The sequence below is a fragment of the Amblyomma mixtum genome, chromosome 1 (assembly GCF_055824585.1).
Source record: "Amblyomma mixtum isolate Tamu chromosome 1, ASM5582458v1, whole genome shotgun sequence".
NCBI classification, from domain to species: Eukaryota; Metazoa; Arthropoda; class Arachnida; order Ixodida; family Ixodidae; genus Amblyomma; species Amblyomma mixtum.
Window position 1 is genome coordinate 61,710,893 of NC_143012.1, and position 21,172 is coordinate 61,732,064.

At 56.7% G+C, this 21,172-nt stretch overlaps 1 protein-coding gene across 1 annotated transcript; it reads left to right on the forward strand.

Annotated features, from left to right (window-relative positions):
* The first annotated feature begins 5,202 nt into the window (after positions 1–5,202).
* On the forward strand, positions 5,203–9,548 carry LOC149366457 (uncharacterized). The gene is made up of 2 exons (XM_089550892.1): positions 5,203–6,639; positions 6,734–9,548. The coding sequence occupies exons 1-2, from the start codon at positions 5,479–5,481 to the stop codon at positions 6,806–6,808; spliced, it is 1,236 nt and encodes a 411-aa protein (XP_089407018.1). The 5' UTR covers positions 5,203–5,478; the 3' UTR covers positions 6,809–9,548.
* Positions 9,549–21,172: the final 11,624 nt, after the last annotated feature.

Consider the following 21,172-nt stretch of genomic DNA (forward strand, 5'->3'; position numbering starts at 1 on the left):
CTCTGCTGTGACGTCATGTTGTCACGTGGTGTCCCGTGGTCACGCGAAAGGTCAATGGTAGCTTCACCGCCGCGCTCGACGGGCTGTAGTGTAGCTCTAGTAATATGCTTCGCATAAAAACTCATCAGCCTGGCTGCTGAGGCTGTGAGCGACCAACGGCACCGTCCCCGGACCGGTAGTCCAACCCCCGGTCCTTCGGCTTAGGCTGAAGCCCACGAGGGAGCAAGCTACCACCCTTTGGCTAAATAAAGTTGACTGACTGACTGACGGACTGGCAGTCAAAGTGGTGTGGAAAACGCTTTCGCCTCTACGCACTTTAGACAAAGTGCCCCTGAATTTTGCACACGCTGCGACACCCCCTCTCCCTCTACTACGCATGCGCACAACTGGCGTGACGTAATGTCAGATAGTGCGCCGAGCGGCGACTCCCGCCAGCTGCGGCGGTTGCTAGGCAACGGCTCAGGGGCGGTGCGACCACGGCCGAGGTGCAACCACGGCGCAAGTGCGACCATCAGGGTCACAAAATCTTCCATTGGTCGGTATATCCTGGACTCCCTGGGAATCAGAATACCGGCCAACGACCCAACCTTCCTCGCCATTCCACGGCCCCTTCCCCGGGAGCTCCTCATCAGGCCGCTCCCGAGGAATATGCACCCGTCCCACCATGAGCAGCGCCGCAGAGCCCGTGCGAAGGCACTCCATCGGCGTACGGCTCCGAGCCGGACGCCGTATGGGTGGCCGCTGCCTGCACGGGTGATGAAGCGACAGCAGCTGTGGTAGACTCCTCATCACCAACTACAAAGTTCCAATACACTGTAGCGCAGCAAAAGACGAGGACACAAGAGACGAGAGACGAACACCACGAGCGCTCGTGGTGTTCGTCTCTCGTCTCTTGTGTCCTCGTCTTTTGCTGCGCTACAGTGTATTGGAACTATGTACCAACAAGCCCAAAAAGCCACGCTACTGAACTATATCATCATCCACCCTCCTCCCACTACCTCTCCCTCCTGACACCTCCACAGAGACTGCAGAGGAAGCCGCCATTGCACTTGCTATCACCCGCACGGAAGTCCGGTACATTTTAAGTGACTCTGAAACTGCGATTCTAAATTTTGCTCGAGGCCGATTTCATGTCCCTGCTTTTGGCATAACGGAATCGCCCGATGCACCCCCATCCCGCCAAGTGGAGCTGACATGGATGCTTGCGCACTCCGGGAATCCCAGAAACGAGACCGCCAACCTTTTAGCCCGAGGTTGTTTAAACCGGGCTCAGGTGGCCTCGGATCGGGGATTCACGAAGGAGCACATGCACTCATTCAGCGAGCTGACGCAGTCCTACAGAGCCTCACACCAGCTCTACCCCCGCCCCACCTCTCCATAGATAACAAACAAGCAAAACTCTGACGCAGACTACAGACACACTCTCTCCCCTCAACCATTACTCTAGCCCACTATCATCCCTCCTTCTCCACTCCGGCATGCGCCCTATGCCCAGAACCCTTCGCCTCTTCCTTCCACATCCTTTTCCTCTCCCCGGCGGACCCTCCCCCGCGGGACCTAGAGAACCTCCAAGACCTGGAGGACTGGGAGACCCTGCTGAGCTCGGAGGACCCGGCCGTGCAGACCATAGAGTTTCTTATTATTACCTAGAGGGAAAGCTGGCAAGCCGTCTATGGGAGTTTGCATAGAGGCTCCTCGTGACCACTTCAGCCACCATGGGCGCTCAAAGTGTCATGGGGCGATGAGCTACCGACTGCAGAACTACAACTTTTAGCCAAAATATAATGCAAAAATAAAGCTGTTCGATAAATACGAATGTCCTAACATTCAACATCCTGTCTGTAAGTTGCAACAAACGAGCAGAAAAGCCTTTAAGTGCAAAGTTTGCGCAAAATAAGAGACGACTCGCTCTCCTATTAGCCAAGTATTGAACATTATAAAAACTAATATTTCGTGCTCAACAGGCGCGCTTTTAAAAGGAAATATGTTTTAAAAAAATTATTTGCTTAAATACTTCAAAGGCTTTTTAATGGCATTTTGGAAAAGTGAAACCTTTTATTGGCGTTGTGTGTCGTTGCGGTTTCACTACTATGGTTTTTACACACTGCATTCGCGCGAAAGTCGTCTGCGCACACACGAACAGCGTTTTCGAAACGAAACATCTCAGTAGTGTCACTCCGTGTTCCCGAAAAACTACGACTGTTCCGCAACAAGTAGCTCACCGCCCCATGATGCTTTGAGCGTCCATGGTGGCTGAAGGGCAGAGCCGCCAGCTTTCCCTCTAGGTAATAGTAAGAAACTCTATGGTGCAGACCATCGCCAGCGGCCGGGCTGGCAGTGTTATGGACCATTGGAACACAATCACTTGAAAGCAGCGGGGTCGTGCGGGGAACATGAGGCGTGCCCCGAATCTCTCTAATAGTTTCTCTCTCTCTTTCGCTCAATGTAACTTCATTTTTTTTAGAAAAAATGTAATACTGAATAAAAGGGAAGTTTATTCAACAGTGCAAACAAACAAAACATTGGAAACACACTCATGACTGAGGGCAAAACAAATGTATACAAAGTGGGTAGCCACCCAGAAACACCATGACCTTATTTTAACACACCGTACATATCACAAATTACAGCCTATAGTGCATAGAACGAACACTGGACAAAGAAGAATCAGCCTCCCGTAGCAACGACGCACAGGGGGGGCAAGGATCTTTCTCAGGGTGATTGGCCCTTTCAAAATTATACACCACCATCCTCGAACAAACCAGCATAGTCGGTAAAGAGAGGGGGGGGGGGGGGGGTCGGCCCGGCTAATACCGCAGCGCCGGCATAACCAGCCGACCTTCGTGCACGACAAAGAAGCGTGTGTGCCACCGTCGCAGAAACCGCGCCTCCCCATCCGCTGCAAGCCTTTCAGACAGGCATTGCCAGATGAGGAGACGCAGGCTCTGCAACGCGGGGTACATAGCCGTCGCCGGTTGACGCCGGGCTTCGGCCAGACAGCGGCGACGCCACAAAACAAACATAGCGGACATAAACACTAGTTTGCCAAAATAATCCCGTGGTTGCCGGATGCCTGGCCCGGCACGAACTGAAAACATCCGATACACCTGCCACAACATTATCCGGGCAACACGGCACTCAAAGAAAGTGTGTCGCGCTGTCTCTCGCGCTCCACATTGCGCGCACTGGGCGTTGGGCACAAGGCCCCATGATAAGAGGCGTTCGCGCGTGGGGAGGACTCTCCATCTCCTCCTCCACTCAAAGGCGCGGACCTGCGGAGGGAGACGACTTGTGCACCACGTGCGCCACTTGCGTACCGCGGTGCGCCGCTGGTCGTCGGCGCCAAGGCGCACGCACGCGATCATCTCGCTCAGCCGAGACGCGGGCGTCTCAGTCAGGTCGACTCCTGGGAAGTCAGTACAAACAGACTGCTTAAAACCAGCAGCCGCTCTATAGAAGCGCAGAGGCCTCTCGGCCTGTGGACCTATATGGCGCTCAGTGGTGAAGAAGCACCGCACCGTGCTCATCCAATAAAACATGAGCGAACGCCCAAGGTATGCGTCGCTCTCCACCAGCGTGGTTACGAGCTTGGCGCTGAGCGCACGCGCCATGGTGGCTTCACAGGGCAGCCCGAGTCCTCCTCTAGAAGGCGGCAGCTGGCAAAGGCGTCGAGCGACCTGCGCCGTGCCACCGTCCCAGACAAAGGCGCCCACAAGAGACGCGAGCCGACCCGCCGTAAGACGCGGCATCACTGCTACGCGGGCCACATAGTGGGCAAAGGCGCACGCGCGGCCCTTGATGACGCTCACCCTAACCTCCATGGAGAGGCCGAACTGCGCTGCCATCCTTAGCGCGCTCGTCGTGCGCGCAACAACTTCATCCCATGTCCGGGACGACACACCGCTCTGCTCAAAAAGAACTCCTAGCATTCGGACCCCGTCCACGAAAGGAATGGGCACCGGGAGGGGATCGCTGAAGGCCCAAAACGAAGCGCCCTGCTCTTGCTGGCGTTGAGCTCGGCACCAGACAGCGCTGCGTAAGTAGTAAATACGGCCAGGAAGGCCTCAAAACTCCGGGCGTCTCGGACGAAGATTGAAATATCGTCGGCATAGGCCGAGACGACGATTGTTTCCTGTCCTGTCAATGGAAAGCCGCGGATGCGTTCGTTGGAGGCGACGCTGCGCAGCAGGGGGTCCAAAGACAGGACGAACAGAGCTGGAAAAAGAGAGCATCCCTGGCGCACGCCACGTGTTACGGGGAAAGGAGCGGTGACTGACCCGTCCACCAAGAGTTCGGCCGTGAGGCCCGAGTACAACGATTTGATGCGCTCAATGAAGCTGGCAGGCAGCCCAAAGCACCGCAAAACGGAGTATAAGTAGCGATGCTCTACTCTATCAAAGGCCTTAGCTTGGTCTAATGAAACAAAAACCCCGCTAGTCCCTTTCGCGTGTGCGTATGCGAACACATCGCGCGTGAGCGTGAGAGACGCAAAGACCGAACGGCCAGGAACAGCGCAAGCCTGGAAGGGGCTAACGAGGTTTGGCAAAAGAAGACGCAAGCGAGCGACGAGAATCGAGGCGACCAGTTTGTAGTCAGTATTGAGCAGGGTTATCGGCCGCCATGCCGCCGGGCATGACGACGTCGTTCCCTGCTTTGGTATCAACACGATTCGGCCCGCACCGAAAGACGGTGGCTTAGCTCCTTCCTCGAGGAAGGTGTTCACCAAATGCGTGAGGAAGTCCCCGAGCACATCAAAGAAGGTGTTGTAAAACCCGGAGACTAGACCATCTGGTCCGGGTGCGGAGGCGCGATTCATGTCGCTTAAGACTGCGTAGACCTCCTCCCGCGTGGCGCGAGCGCAAAGAGCCGATTCCGCGTCGTCGGGCGCGTGGGCAAGGGCGGCGCAAAAGGCGTCTACAGCAGCGTCAAACCCATCCCACTCGAACAGGCCTTGCGACGCAAAGAGATGGGCAAAGTGATCATGGAAGACGTGCTCGATGTCTTGGACCTGCTCGGAAATCGTGCCATCTGGCATAGTTACGCTTCCAATACGGGCCGGTCGGTCGCTCTTGTGGCGGCAGCTGTTCGCGTGAAAGAGGTCAGCGCGTTCCTGCGACGGCATGCGGAGATTCGCTGTGGTACAGGAGGCCTGGGACCCCTCTTCCAGGATGCGGTGGCACCGGACGCGAAGAGTGTCCAGGTACTCTGGACAACGGTGAGCGAACTCTCGCGAGAGACGCACCCCACATCGGCTCCGCACAAAGACAGCGGAATTCGCCAATCGCCAGCATCATCGGCCCAAATTTCACCATCCACTGATCTACGAATGTGAGTGCCGCACGCCATCAATTTTTGGCCCGCCTAAGCCATTTTTCGGGCACCCACGGCCCTTTCTTTGTGACCTCTTCGCCTGAGCTAGGCGTCGCTCCGCTGGGAGCTAGGCCTACTGCGTCGGACGCTTCCGCCACCAACACCATCATGGAGGTGCAGGTGCAGGGAGAGGTTCTTAACCCCCACGACTACGACCCAAGGGACTGGACGCACATTCTTAGTGTGCCTGCCCGCTTCAAGGACGTCCTTTCACCATCCCGAAGCCAGGAGGCCGCAGCCTCTGCTACCGGTGCCCCCAAGTCTGCGCGCCTTGACAAGTCAGCGCACCTACAAGCAACGCGCACAGCTGCGCAGCGTTCGCGGCAGCAGCCGCCGCTTCCTGCTGCAGACTACAAGGTCGTGTTCAGATCACGAGGCGGGCTGCAGCTGGACCTGCTTCCACCCCGACAACTACGGGAAGCCATCCTTCAAGCGGCGTCCCAGCTACACGAACCAACGCGTACCCAAATCAGGGTACACCCCGTAAACAATACGTGCACCGTAAGCACGCCCATAAAAACTGACGCGCTTGCCCTGGTTAGCGTAACCAGCATCAAAAACCAAGGCAAGGACTTCGCAGTCGCAGCTTACATAGCCCCGCCGGATGGAGCGGTACGCGGAGTCATCTCCAATGCTTATTGGAATGAGACCCCGACAGAGCTCCTGCAAGACCTGATCACCGGCAACCCAGACGCCCTCATCGTGGACGCCCGCCGAATGGGCTCCACGCGTTCCATCATCATCACTTTCCGAGCTGGACCTGTCCCACGCGCCGTCCTTTATGGAGGAGCCCTCTACAGGTGCACACCCTATCGAGGGCATATAGACGCCTGCACTAGCTGCCGCGTCCCTGGTCACCGGGCAGACGTGTGTGTCCACCCAAGATCCCATAAGTGCCCCCGCTGTGGGCAGTCCCACCCAAAGGAAGATGTGCCCTCATGCACCCCCAGCTGCATTCTCTGCGGAGGCCCTCATATGACCGGCACCGGGAACTGCAAGGGACGGGGCCGCAAACTAGCGTCCCCGAAGAACGCTCTCTCTCCTCCGGGTACATCGCGGCTTTCCCGCTGCGATCAACCAGGCACAGCCAGCAGACGCAGCTCGACGGCTTCCCGGTCGCCTTCTACAAGCCGGCAGAATGGCAGCAAGAACGCCACGCGTCTCACCTGGGCAGACCGCGTTTCCGGCAAAACCACCCGTCAACCCCCACCACCCCAGTCCTCCCAGGCAGACCCGAGAGACCAGGAACTCAAGGCCTTGCGTGACGAGGTAAGCCGGCTTTCCTCTCTCCTAAGCACCCCCGCCCCCTCCATGCCCCCTCAACCCGCACCCCCTGTCATTAATTCGAGCTCATCATCCACAGACACTTCGAGCACCCCTCCTGCAAAGAAACAGCGCACCACAGACGCCACACCCCCTCCCGTGCCCCCAGAAATAGACGCTAAATTAGCAGCACTCGAAGCAAAATTTGACCATAAACTAAAGGAGCTAGACGCCCGCCTCGAGGCCAGATTCAATCACCTTGCCGCCGCCCTCACCGAAAAACTTGAGCAGCGCAAGGACGCTATGCTTACCAAGATGATGGAGCTCTTGGAGCATAATCTTACCCATCGCTTCACCCAACTTCAAACCCCCTCCACTCCCCCCATCCTACCTCCACAAGCACAAAACACCTTCCCTGAGCCACACATACCAATTGACACCCGTCTTAATACCCTCCTCAATCCCCCCACCATCCAATATGGCGGGGGGGAACACTAATTATCTCCCCATTATAACTTGGAACTGCCGCGGCTTCCGGGCAAAGCGCGCACCTCTGCAACTTCTCCTTCCCACCATCACACCCACGCCCCACATACTTCTTCTCCAGGAGACTGCACACCGAGCAACCCTCCCCAGCTACACATCTACACACTCGGATACCACTAACACACCCAGGGCGTCCACACTCATCCACCGCAGCCTCACCTACAAAACTCATCACATTACGTCTGAGACGCCCTGCGTGATCACGGAAATTATACATCACACACATTCACTTCCTTCTATATTTATAGCAAACATATACCACCCCCCGTCCCTGCCGATAGCCCCGCTAGAATCACTTCTGCGAAAGCTACACCATCTAGCAGGGAAACATCCCCTACTCATCGGTGGGGACTTCAACAGTCAGCATACTGACTGGGGATACACAACCACGACACATCGAGGTCGCAGGCTCTGGCTGCTCCTGCAGAACCTCCAACTCACTGTGCACAACACGTTTCAGACGCCTACGCGGATCGGCAACAGTGTCAGCATGGACACCAGTCCGGACCTGATGCTGAGCCGCTGTATCCGCGGCGTTACCTGGAACAGAACACAACATATACTGGGCAGTGATCATTACATTATACAAATCACTGTCCCATACAAACCACCCCGTCACGCAAATATGACACACGAACTCATTAACTGGGATGCCTTTCGCGCTGCACGCACCGCCCTCCCAGACACTCCCATCGCAGACATCGATGCATGGGTGCAATCACTCAAGCATGACGTTCACCACAACACACGACACATTGAAACTACAACCGAAACACCGACCCTTGACACACGCCTAGCCCACCTCTGGGAGGCTTATCACAGCATCCTGGAACGCTGGAAAGGCAACAAACACAACAGAACGCTTAAAAAGCGGCTGGCCGCGCTGCAGACACAAATCCAACAGCACTCTGAGGAGCTCTGTCGATCCAACTGGGGACAGATATGTGACGGCATCGCCGGAAACCTGTCCAGCAAACGTGCATGGCAACTCATCCGACACCTCATTGACCCCACACGCACCAAATCAGCAGCACAGCACCACGTGACACGCCTCACACATGAACACATTGACGATCCCGACACCCTTCTAGACACACTTCAAACCATGTACACATCTCCAGGCGGCCCCATACCTCTACCGCACTACACAGGACAAGCAAATCCAACACTCGACACCGACATCACGGAGACGGAAGTCAGAGCGGCCCTCCTGACTCTCCGCGCCAACTCCGCACCTGGTGCAGACCAAATCACAAACTCCATGCTCCGTAATCTGGATGACCAATCGATCACCCACATTACGAAATACTTCAACCAGTGCTGGAGGGAGGGTAACCTCCCGCAGTCCTGGCGCCACGCGAAGGTCATATTTATACCAAAACCCAACAAACCACTCACCATTCAAAACCTTCGCCCGATTTCGCTAACCTCATGCCTCGGGAAGCACCTCGAGCATGTTGTGTTAGCGAGAATCACAAGTCACATGGCGGACAACAATCTCTACCCGCATAGCATGGTGGGATTCCGCCCTCATCTATCCGCACAGGATGCCATGCTGCAACTCACACACGACCTTTTTGACCCGCTTCTTCCAGGTCACACCAAGGCAGTCTTAGCTTTGGATCTCTCCAAAGCTTTTGATCGCATTGAACATCAGGCGATCATGACTGCTCTATCCCCATTGAATGTGGGTGTGCGCACGTATGCCTACATTCAAGCATTCCTGACTGACCGCACGGCTGAGATACACTTCGGCCCTATGTCTTCCACCTCCTACACACTTCAGAGTATCGGCACCCCTCAAGGGTCCGTCCTTTCCCCCTTTCTCTTTAACATAACCCTCATACCCCTCGCCCGGAAATTGGCAACTATTCCCCACCTCAAGCACACTCTTTATGCCGACGATATCACCCTGTGGACCACCCACGGCAGTGACGGCGACATAGAGAACACCTTACAGGAAGCAGCCACCCTCACCCAAAATTACGCACGGACCATCGGACTGTCTTGCTCCCCAGAGAAGTCCGAACTGCTCCTCATCCGGCCTAAGAACCACCGCTGTCCCCGCTCCCCCATTGCCATTGACTTGAATGGTTACCCGGTACCTGAGGTTGGCACCCTCCGTGTATTGGGCTTGCACATCCAGAACGATGGCAAAAACACCACTACCCTCAAGAAACTCAAGCAGGTTGCAGGCGCGATATCGCACCTCATCCGCAGGGTTTCGGGACATCATAGAGGCATGAAGGAGCGCGACCTATGTCGCCTCATTCATGCCTTTGTCCTCAGCCGTGTACTGTACACTACCCCATACTTACAACTATCCAAACATGACATAAACGCTTTGGATGCTTTGATTCGCAAGGCATTCAAGGTAGCACTTCATCTTTCCTTCAACACACCCACAGACAGATTACTAGGCCTGGGCCTCCACAACACGATCGGGGAACTGGTGGAGGCCCACCGACAGGCCCAATACATCAGGCTCACAAAAACTTCCACAGGTCGGTATATCCTGCACTCCCTCGGAATCAAAATACCGGCCAACGACCCAACCCTTCTCGCCATCCCACGATCCCTTCACCGAGAGCTTCTCATCAGGCCGCTCCCGAGGAATATGCACCCGTCCCACCATGAGCAGCGCCGCAGAGCCCGTGCGAAGGCACTCCATCGAGCTTACGGCCCCCAGCCGGACGCCGTACGGGTGGACGCTGCCTGCACGGGTGATGAAGCGACAGCAGCTGCGGTGGACTCCTCTTCATCCACCCTCCTCACACTACCTCTCCCTCCAGATACGTCCCCAGAGGCTGCAGAGGAAGCCGCCATTGCACTTGCTATAACCCGCACGGAAGCCCGGTATATTTTAACTGACTCTAAAACTGCGATTCTAAATTTTGCTCGAGGCCGAGTTCATGTCCCTGCTTTTGGCATACTGGACTCGCCCGATGCACCCCCGCCCCGCCAAGTGGAGCTGATATGGGTGCCTGCGCACTCCGGGAATCCCGGAAACGAGGCCGCCAACCTTTTAGCCCGAGGTTCTTTAAACCGGGCTCAGGTGGCCTCGGATCGGGGATTCACGAAGGATCGCATGCACTCATTCAGTGAGCTGACCCAGGCATACAGAGCCTCTCGCCAGCTCTACCCCCCGCCCCACCCCTCCCTAGATAACAGACACGCAACACTCTGGCGCAGATTACAAACACATACTCTCCCCTCGCCCCTTACCCTAACCCACTATCATCCCACCTTCCCCACTCCTGCTTGCGCCCTATGCCCAGAACCCTTCGCTTCTTCCCTCCACATCCTTTCCCTCTGCCCGGCGGACCCTCCCCCGCGGGACCTAGAGAACCTCAAGACCTGGGAGGACTGGGAGACCCTGCTGCGCTCGGAGGACCCGGCCGTGCAGACCATCGCCACCGGCCGTGCTGCCAGTGTTATGGACCTCAGGAACATAAACACTTCAGTGCAGCGGGGTCGTGCGGGGACCCTGGGGCGTGCCCCGAATTCCTTTGTAAATAAAGTTTTCTCTCTCTCTCTCTCCAGGTACTCTCGCATCGCAAAGGTGAGCTCAACCCCTTGCTTCACGATACGCATGCGGCGTAGCACGTCGTTGAGCGCCGCAGTCTTCCGCGCGTGCTTTGCTCTGCCAGCCCGAATGAGAACTTCTCGCCATCGTGTTTTCAGGGCGTCCCAAATCAAGGGACTGAACTCAAGGAGGACAACAGAGTCCACCAAATCTGCACGGATTTCGTGAATAGGGGAACATACGACCGCCAAAAAAAAAACTGTCTAATCTCCCTTCCGCGAGTGCAAGCTGTCGAGCTAAGCGCACAAAGTTTTCTGCACCAAACCAGCATATCTTGCTTAAATGCGCAGAACGCTTAAAACTCGACCACCTCTGCTGTCGCAGTCGATGCTGCGCTGATGATATTGCACCTAATTCTTAATCAAATTAAATGCCTCGTTTCAAATTAACCCGTTAGAAAAAGACAACTTTTATTCTTGAGTTTGGTTTGGTGTAGCTAACTACCATTTGACAGGATAATGGTTCCGAGGAAAGAAAAGTCGCAGTCAGTCACTTCTCGGTGGAGGCCTCATGCGCCCTGTGAGGAGGATGAAAATATTCAAGGTAGTACATACAGGCAGAGGATGCGGAAGATGGTGGGGTTTAACGGCCAACGACCCAACCCTCCTCGCCATCCCACGATCCCTTCACCGAGAGCTGCTCATCAGGCCGCTCCCGAGGAATATGCACCCGTCCCACAATGAGCAGCGCCGCAGAGCCCGTGCGAAGGCACTCCATCGAGCGTACGGCCCCCAGCCGTACGTCGTGTGGGTGGTGGTGGTGGTGGTGAAAAACATTTATAACGCAATAAATATTTACAGAGAGGTGATTGGGGTAGGCCCTATTGGCCCTTTCCCCTAACAATACTAGGTGGAGCCCCTATTCCGGGGCCCCATTGGCAAGCAACGCCGCCCGCGTCCGGTGAACCAAGGCCTTTTGGGTCTTTAGGTCCTGACAGCCGAGCAGGGCCGCCTCCCAGTCCTCTCTGGTGGGGTTGGGGTTGGGGGGGATAGATGGGTTTGACTGACACGCCCAAACCATGTGGAAGGTGTCAGCCACCTCCCCACAGAACTGGCACGCGCCATCAAAGGATGTATTCGCTGCCTGCACGGGTGATGAAGCGACAGCAGCTGTGGTGGACTCCTCTTTATCCGCCCTCCTCACACTACCTCTCCCTCCAGACACGTCCCCAGAGGCTGCAGAGGAAGCCGCCATTGCCCTTGCTATAACCCGCATGGAAGCCCGGTACATTTTAAGCGCTTCTAAAACTGCGATTCTAAATTTTGCTCGAGGCCGAGTCCATGTCCCTGCTTTTCGCATACTGGACTCGCCCGATGCCCCCCCCCCCCCCCCGCCCCGCCAAGTGGAGCTGATATGGGTGCCCGCGCACTCCGGAAATCCCGGAAACGAGGCCGCCAACCTTTTAGCCCGAGGTTCTTTAAACCGGGCTCAGGTGGCCTCGGATCGGGGATTCACGAAGGATCGCATGCACTCATTCAGTGAGCTGACCCAGGCATACAGAGCCTCTCGCCAGCTCTACCCCCCGCCCCAACCCTCCCTAGATAACAGACACGCAACACTCTGGCGCAGATTACAAACACATACTCTCCCCTCGCCCCTTACCCTAACCCACTATCATCCCTCCTTCCCCACTCCTGCTTGCGCCCTATGCCCAGAACCCTTCGCTTCTTCCCTCCACATCCTTTCCCTCTGCCCGGCGGACCCTCCCCCGCGGGACCTAGTGAACCTCAAGACCTGGGAGGACTGGGAGACCCTGCTGCGCTCGGAGGACCCGGCCGTGCAGACCATCGCCACCGGCCGTGCTGCCAGTGTTATGGACCTTCGGAACATAAACACTTGAGTGCAGTGGGGTCGTGCGGGGGACCCTGGGGCGTGCCCCGAATTCCTCTGTAAATAAAGTTTTCTCTCTCTCTCTGTCCCGAAGCGACTCGGGCTACGAGGGACGCCGTAGTAAAGGGCTCCGAAAATTCCGACCACCTGGGGCTGTTTAACGTGCACTGGCATCGCACAGTACAGGGTCCTCTAGAATTTTGCCTCCATCAAAATTCGACCGCACCGGTTCGGATCGAACCCACGTCGTTCGGGTCAGCAGCCGAGCGCCATAACCGCTGTGCCACCGCGGCAGCAGAGAATTTGGAAGGGTAGCGTGGTGTCCTTAGTCCGAGACTCCACTGGTGTAAGCTGCTGCCCTTGCTGGGTCGATAAGATGACGATGTCCTTCTTCCGAGCTAGCCAGTGTCACAGGCCCAACAACCCTTTGTCGGGAGCGCCCGGGCGCGTCCACCGCCACTGGGGTCCCTAACTATAGGGTCCTCCACCCAGTGCTTGTAAGGATCGGTCCCTTACTGGACTCCACTGGCGTAAGCTGCTGCCGTTGCTGGGTCGATAAGATGACGATGTCCTTCTTCCGAGCTAGCCAGTGTCACAGGCCCAACAACCCTTTGTCGGGAGCTCCCGGGCGCGGCCACCGCCAGTGGGGTCCCTATCTATAGGGTCCTCCACGCAGTGCTTGTAAGGATCGGTCCCTTACTGGACTCCACTGGCGTAAGCTGCTGCCCTTGCTGGGTCGATAATATGACGATGTCCTTCTTCCGAGCTAGCCAGTGTCACAGGCCCAACAACCCTTTGTCGGGAGCTCCCGGGCGCGGCCACCGCCAGTGGGGTCCCTATCTATAGGGTCCTCCACGCAGTACTTGTAAGGATCGGTCCCTTACTGGCTGGCCCTCTTGAGACATCGACGGACCGGATCTTGCGACTGGGTGTGCACAGCACGATAGATGAGCTGATAGAGGCACACCTTACGGCGCAGGTGGAACGGCTCTCCAGAACTCGGATTGGCCGACAAGTCCTGAGTGATTTAAACATTAATTGCCCCCGACAGCTAGACACCAAAACCGACATCCCAGCCTCATGGAGAGGACAACTCAAGGCAGCTCCACTACCCAGGAATATGCACCCCGATTTTTACCAGTCAAGACGACAAGCACGAGCCGAAGTCATGAAAAGACACTACGGCGGGCGCGAGGGTGTGTTCTATGTCGATGCTGCCGGTGCCGAGCAGGGAATGACGGTCGTCGCGGTAGTGCACCAAAATACAACAGTCGACGGACTAGTACTGGCTAGCCAGGACATACTGGCTGCGGAAGAAGTGGCGATTGCTCTAGCTGCAACACACAATAGTTCAGAATACATTACAGATTCACAGACAGCGTATCGCAATTACCTCAGGGGCAGGGTCGCACCGCTAGCAGCTAAAATCCTGCAAGACAGCTACACCCGTGGCTACGAACTCACACACAAACACTTAATATGGGTACTAGGTCATCAGGACATCCCAGGGAACGAGAGCGCACATGCCTCAGCCCGAGCATTTCTTCCCCGGCCACCCATTGCGGATTCCGTGGAACCTCCTACCCCACTACTAACTGACAATGACATACTTCAGCACTTAAGATTATCCCGTCGGGTCTACCCTCTGCCGGCTAAGACACTAGATAAAGGGGAGGAACAACACCTCCGAAAGCTATAGACCAACACTTACAACAACCCACGAAGACTACATGCCGTAGACCCGGAGTCATTTGACTCACAATGCAAATTCTGCGGGGAGAAGGCGGACCTGTACCATATGGTATGTGCTTGCCAAAGAAATCAGGCGATCACTGTTAATAACCAGCCAACGCAGGAGGGGTGGGAGGCAACTCTGACCAGCTCGGACGAAAAGAGTCAAAAGCAACTCATCGAAAGAGCCCGGACAGCAGCCTACGCCAATGGGGTTCCGGACTGAGAGCTCTGTTGAGGGTTTTGCGGGGTCGCAGCGGAGCACCAGACAGAGACGACCAGCGTGGCAGACTGCTAGTTCCGGACTGCCCGTGCCGGGTGTGCGCCCCGATCACGCGCGGTCCATCTTTATTCTCTTTCTAGCGCGCGCTGTAACGCCGATCTTAGCGCCGGCGCTTTATAGCGTCGCCGGGCGCTATAGGGCCCCCCGCCTAGACGGAACGGCGAAATGTACGCGCCGACGGGGCAGAGATGGAGTAGCCACGGCGGCAAGCAGGTCTTCAGGTGGGTCTGCAGTGTAGGTCGGTAGTCCGGGAAGGCAGGCAGGCTGGAGAACCAAGCTCAGGCGGTCGAGCCTGGCTGCTTCGCAACGGGCGAGGGATGCAGAATGGGGATGGTGAAGACAGCGGCAGCCGACATGAAAAGTCACCCAGGAAACGTCGACGGGATGGCCGGAAACAAGTATTGACGGCAACTGGTAGGGCTGACAGTGCGCTCGAGGATAGCCTGAAGATACACCGGCGGCCAGTCTTGCGAGCGTTTGCAGTGCGTTGCCCCAGAGGGTGTGGCAGATGGTGCTCGAGGCGGCGAAGCAACTTCAAGGCAGGCGTAGGCGGAGTGAGCAACGGGCGGCTGCCATCTGGCGGGAAAGCCATGGCCGACTCGATACTGGTAGCACTAGTTGGAGAAGTAGGGCAGAAGTCCGGCACATGAGCATCGAAAGGAACGGGATGCGCTGGTGCTCCGACCACAGGCAGTGCTGGATGGGGCCCGCCCAAACGCGTCCATGCCGCAAGCAGGCCACCACCTTCGGTGGCTGTGTCGTCTGTCGCGGAGGCAGAGTCACTTGCGAAGCTGGCAGATGCCCAGAGAGCCATGGTAAGCGGTGCGGGTTGCGCATTGTGAGCGACAGGGCTCTGATGGGGCTTGCAGGCGCGTCTCGCGATAGGAAGGACAGATGGGCTCACCGGGAATGGGCATGAGGTGGCGGCCCAGCTAGCGGTGTCAAGCTGCTTTGAAGATGCAAACACCGGCGGGGAGCAAGAAGGGCCCACATCAGTGGACTGGTCGGGCTTGAGAGAAAGCGCTGACACTGGGTCAGGAACTGGTTCAGGCAAAGTGGGGCTGGAGGCGATCGCCGTGCTTGTTACTTGTCGTGTCCGGTCGCTGTGTTGAATGCAGCGAAGACGCACACGGTACTTTAAGACTTCGTTTATTTAAAGCCGATGAGGGTGCGACCAGCGTCGACCGAGGCAGGAGCCGAACTGGCCGCCCGAAGAAAGGAGGGAGTGGAGAAGCGTCCACGGCAGGGAGTGGCTTCCCAGAACAGGAGGAGGGTGCGGGGGCGCACCGTGGGGGGGCATCCGGCGACAGCGTGCGACGAGGGGCAAGCGGTCGTTAGGAGGAGGATTGAGTGGTCGTTAGGAGGAGGATGCGAACTGTCGTTAGGAGGAGGACGCGGGGGCGCACACACACAAAAGCAATAAGGGGACACAACACTTCCTTCCCCCTTAGAAAGTTGCCTGGTATCGTGCAGGGGGTCGGCGCTCACGCGTGGAGGCGCGCTGGCTTTGTGCGCTCGGGGGAGAAACACTTGTAGGCTGGCTGTTGTTCGCTGTGTCTCCTGGGTCTGTCCTGGGCGAAGTCTCTTCTTCCGGGAAGAGGTGCCAGGCTATGTGGGAAAATGGTGCACGTGTTCTCTCCGCTGGGTGACAGCTCTCAGACGGCGTCGTAAATCTACGCAGCTGGTTGAGATGTCGGCGTGCTACTGTGCCATGTATGTTGACGAGCCAAGAGCGCAGGCCTATGCGTCTGACAATTGTAGCTTCCTCCCAGCGTGGCTTTTTCAGAAACTGTCGGGCGAGGACGCGCTGCCCCTCATTAAGCGTGCCGCAGCGCGGAATTGCTTTTTCTTCCCGGAACGTCTCTGCCTTTGGCTCGGGGAGGATGGCTGTGAGCTGGGTTCGCATTTCACGCTCGAACATCATTTTCGAGGGGGTCTCGCCTGTTGTGCTCTGAACCGTCGTGTGCTGCTTGAAGAGAAAGCGCGCAAGGCGGCGCTGCAGCGAGCCTGTCTGATCTCTTTCAAGGGCGCGTTTTAGCTCGGCTACGTAGCGCTCGGCTTGTCCGTTTGTCGCTGGGTGGTAGGGGGCCGATGTAACTGATGAGATCCCGTTGTCGCGATAAAACTTGAGGATCTCCGCAGACACAAACGGTGTTCCGTTGTCCGACACTACCTTGCGCGGCAGGCCGAACGTTGCAAATAGTGATCGGAGGTTGTCAATGACTGCTGCCGAAGTCGTCTGTCCCATTTGCCTTATCTCAAGCCACTTTGTGTAGGCATCTACGACCACAAGGAAAGTGCAGCCCTCAATTGGTCCTGCAAAATCAATGTGCAGTGTGTGCCATGGTGTGTCTGGCTTTTCCCATTCTGGGACAGGAGCTTTCGGCGGGGCGCTCCGGCTGCTCTGGCAAGGCTTGCATTCTCGCACCACTGTTTCGATGTCGTTGTCAATGCCAGGCCACCACATGTAGCTTCTGGCACACTTTTTCATTGCAACGATGCCCCGATGTCCGGCGTGGATGAGAGACATAGCTTGTGCGCGTAGTTCTCTCGGCATCACAACTCGGGACCCTAATATGATGCAGCCGCGATGGGTGCTCAACTCTGTAGCTCGCCTGCGGTAAGCGTCGAAGTTGTCCCCTTTGAGTTTATGCACGTTGCCTTGTTGAACAGCTGTGTAAACTAGCCGGAGAGCTGCGCACTTCTGCGTAGATGCTGCAACTGTGCCTGCTGTAAGCGGAGGTTCTGGCAGTGCTTCGAACATCAGAACGTCTCCTGGTGGAAATGGTTCGTCAACAGTTGCGTCTAGTGGCAGACGGCTTAGCGCATCGGCGTTTTGATGTTTACTCCCATTGCGGTAGACCAGAGCGTAGTCGTACGCTGAGAGTTTGATGCACCAACGTGTCATTCGCGGAGACAAAGTTGGTGGCATAGGCCTTTGTGGTCCCAGAATGCCCAATAGCGGTCGGTGATCGGTTATAAAGGTCACCTTCCGGCCGGCAATGTACTGGTGAAAATGTGTCGCCGCGTAGACGATGGCTAGCCCTTCTTTGTCAAGTTGCGCGTAGTTGCGTTCTGCTTGCGACAACGTACGTGAGGCGAAGGCGATGGGAGCTTCCCTTCCTTGCTCGTCAGTTTGCGATAGAACCGCGCCGACTCCGTACGGTGATGCGTCGCAAGCCAAAAGCAGAGGCTTCCTTTCGTCGTAGTGGCGGAGGACTGTACATCTTCGAATCAGGTCTTTCAGGGCATCGAATGACTGCTGATGGCGTGGCGACCATGTCCATGTCACATCTTTCCGAAGGAGTTGGTATAAGTCGTTGGCCACGGTAGCTCTTTGTTCCAAGAACCGGTCGTAGAACGTCAAGAGTCCGAGAAAAGCCTGTAGCTCCTGCTTGTTTGTTGGAGCTCGTGCTTCTGTGATCGCTCGCACTTTGTCCTCGGTAGGGTGAATGCCTTCCGCATCAATTCGGTGTCCCAGAAATTGCACCTCTGGCACCGCAAAACAGCACTTCGATTTGCTTATGCACAAATTAGCGTTTGCTAGCCTTTCGAGAACGAGCTCTAGGCGCACTGCATGCTCTTCAGTGGAAGTGCCACTGATGATGACATCGTCAAGGTAGACACAAACTCCTGGGATGCCCTGAAGCACTGTCTCCATGAATTTTTGAAATATGGCCGGGGCTGCAGCTACGCCAAAAGGCAGTCGCTTGACTTTGTACAAGCCTTTCAGTGTGTTAATTGCCAATAATTCAGCAGTTGACTCGCTCACCTTCAGCTGCTGATACGCCTGGGTGAGGTCCAATGTGCTGAAGACTCTTGCGCCACGTAGTACACTGAATACTTCTTCAGGTGTCGGTAGCGGGTAAGAGGACGCTTTAGTCGCAAGATTGACGGTGCTCCGGTAGTCTCCGCAGAGGCGTATGGTTCCGTTCTTCTTGCGAACTACGACAAGTGGTGTGGCCCATTCTGAATGCTGCGTCGGCTCGATGACACCTTGCTGCTCCAGTTTGTCCAACTCTTTTTCAACTGAAGCTCGGAGAGCAAAGGGCACCGGCCTGGCCTTCAGAAATTTGGGTTGCGCGTTGTCCAACAACTCCAGTGTGACCGGGGGCCCTTCGTTTCCTGGAATCTCTTCCGAGAATACTCTCTCGTATTTCTCTTGCAGTTGCTCAACCATGTTCTGGCTCGGCGTCTGGTGTATGCCGCATATCATCACGCCTAGTGGAGAAAACCAATTTCTCCCTAGAAGGCTTGATCCTGTGCCCTTCACAACAAGCAGAGGTAGCGTATGGGTCTGGCCGTTGTAGTTAACCTGCACGTTGGCAGAGCCCAATAGTGGCAGATTCTGTCCTGACCACGTTCGCAGGTGCGTGTCGTCTTGTTGCAGGGCGGGTGCGTCAGATGGCCATGAAGTTCGGAACGTGTCCTCACTGATCAGAGTACAGGCTGCGCCGGAGTCCACCTCGAACTTAATCAGCTGGTGATGTACGCTTACTTCTGTAAAAATCTTCGGTCGCGTGCCGAGATTCATGGTGTTCAGGTCGTACAACACAGATGGTGTTGCTGATGTTGTTCCATGGAGATCAGATAGCGGCGTATTCTCTGAGGCGTTGACGCTGTGATTAGGCTGGGAAGGTGACTTTATCTTGGCAAGTTTCCGTTTCGTAATGCATGCTCTTTCGATATGCCCTCGCTTGTGGCAAAAATTACACGTGGCTGACTGGAATCGACATCCCTGGGGGTTGTGTTGGTCGTCACACCGCCAGCAGCGTTGTGCCTTTTTGACCGATTTTACAACAACAGAAGGCTTGCGCACCTGGTTGCTTGTCTGGTGTACCGGCTCGGTGTTCCGGCGAATCCCTCTCTGCTGGTGACCGGCGCTCTCCGCTCGAACGGCGATGTCGTAAGCTTTGCTGAATGTGAGGTCCTTCTCAGCGAACAGGCGCTGCTGCAGTGACTCGTCACTCAGTCCGCACACAAATCTGTCGCGTAACATCACGTCCAAGGGAAGCATGGTGGTGTTAGCAGAAGAAGCTGCGTCTCCCTCCTGCCCGGTAGCTGTTGTCGACAGCGTTCCAAAATTGCAGTCGGCAGCGAGCTTCTTGAGCGCGGCTACGTAGGCGCTCACAGTTTCTCCTCCCAGTTGATCTCGTCGTTGGAAGCGAGCCCGGCTGTAGACCTCGGATGGCCTTGGGTCGTAGTGCTTTTGCAGCGCTTTTACGATGTCGTCGTAAGACACTGCCGCTGGTGTGCTTGGCTGAATAAGGGCGCAGACAGTATCGTAGGTCTGCTCCCCGCACAGCGTCAGCAGGTTGGCCCTCTTCAAGGCTGGGTCTGTGATGTTGTTAGCTTCAAAGTAGAACTGAAGGCGTCCAACCCACGATGACCACGATGAGCCGTTGAACTCTGGTATCTGATTGGGAAACCCTCGCGTAGCCATGGCTTGTCAATAGCGTTGCGTAGCGCGGGTCGAATCCACTTTCTCGTCGCCACTGTCGTGTCCGGTCGCTGTGTTGAATGCAGCGAAGACGCACACGGTACTTTAAGACTTCGTTTATTTAAAGCCGATGAGGGTGCGACCAGCGTCGACCGAGGCAGGAGCCGAACTGGCCGCCCGAAGAAAGGAGGGAGTGGAGAAGCGTCCACGGCAGGGAGTGGCTTCCCAGAACAGGAGGAGGGTGCGGGGGCGCACCGTGGGGGGGCATCCGGCGACAGCGTGCGACGAGGGGCAAGCGGTCGTTAGGAGGAGGATTGAGTGGTCGTTAGGAGGAGGATGCGAACTGTCGTTAGGAGGAGGACGCGGGGGCGCACACACACAAAAGCAATAAGGGGACACAACATTACTGCTGTCATCGGGTTGGCTTTCTCATCCTGCTCCTGATGACGAGTAGTGCTCTGCGGACCTTCTGAGGGGCTGGGCGTGTGACAAGCAGGCTTGGTCGTTGTCGAGGGCTCTTTAGCATCAGCGGGCGACGGCTTCAACCTCACAGAAGAGGCCTGCAGAGCTGTTGGCGTTAGTGACGAGGTAGATGGAGATGCCGGAAGCCTCGGCACGGCTGCTGCCGCAGAGTCGTCTTTGGCTGCAGGAGGCTCTGGCGACAACGCCACTGAAGCGCAAAGAGGCAGAGCCAGAGACGCGGGTCGGATAGTAGTGGGAGCAGGACGCGAGGCGGAGCTCGTGCGGATCCCACCTGGTGTGGCGTTGAGAGAGACAGCCGGGCTGGAGACGCTGGACGGGAGTGGCGGCGAGGCGGCGCGGGGCTGCTGAGGCGGGCCGGGTTCTGATGAAGGCTGCGTGGGCGCGAGCGAGGCCGGTCCAGGGACAGAGGCTGGCGGCGGCGAAAACGGGTCCGCTGCGTCGTAGAGCGGCGGCGGAACGTAGTAGGCGCCGAAGTACGCCAAGACGGCCGCACGCAGCTCATCGTATGGCCGGCCGCCGAAAGCAGAGTAGGTGAGCCGACGCAGGAGGTCGGCCGGGAGGATGTCACAAAGGACTTCGTGTTTGAACGGCTGGATGGTGATGCCGTTCAGGTACATCGCAGCCTCCAGTTGGGCGAACC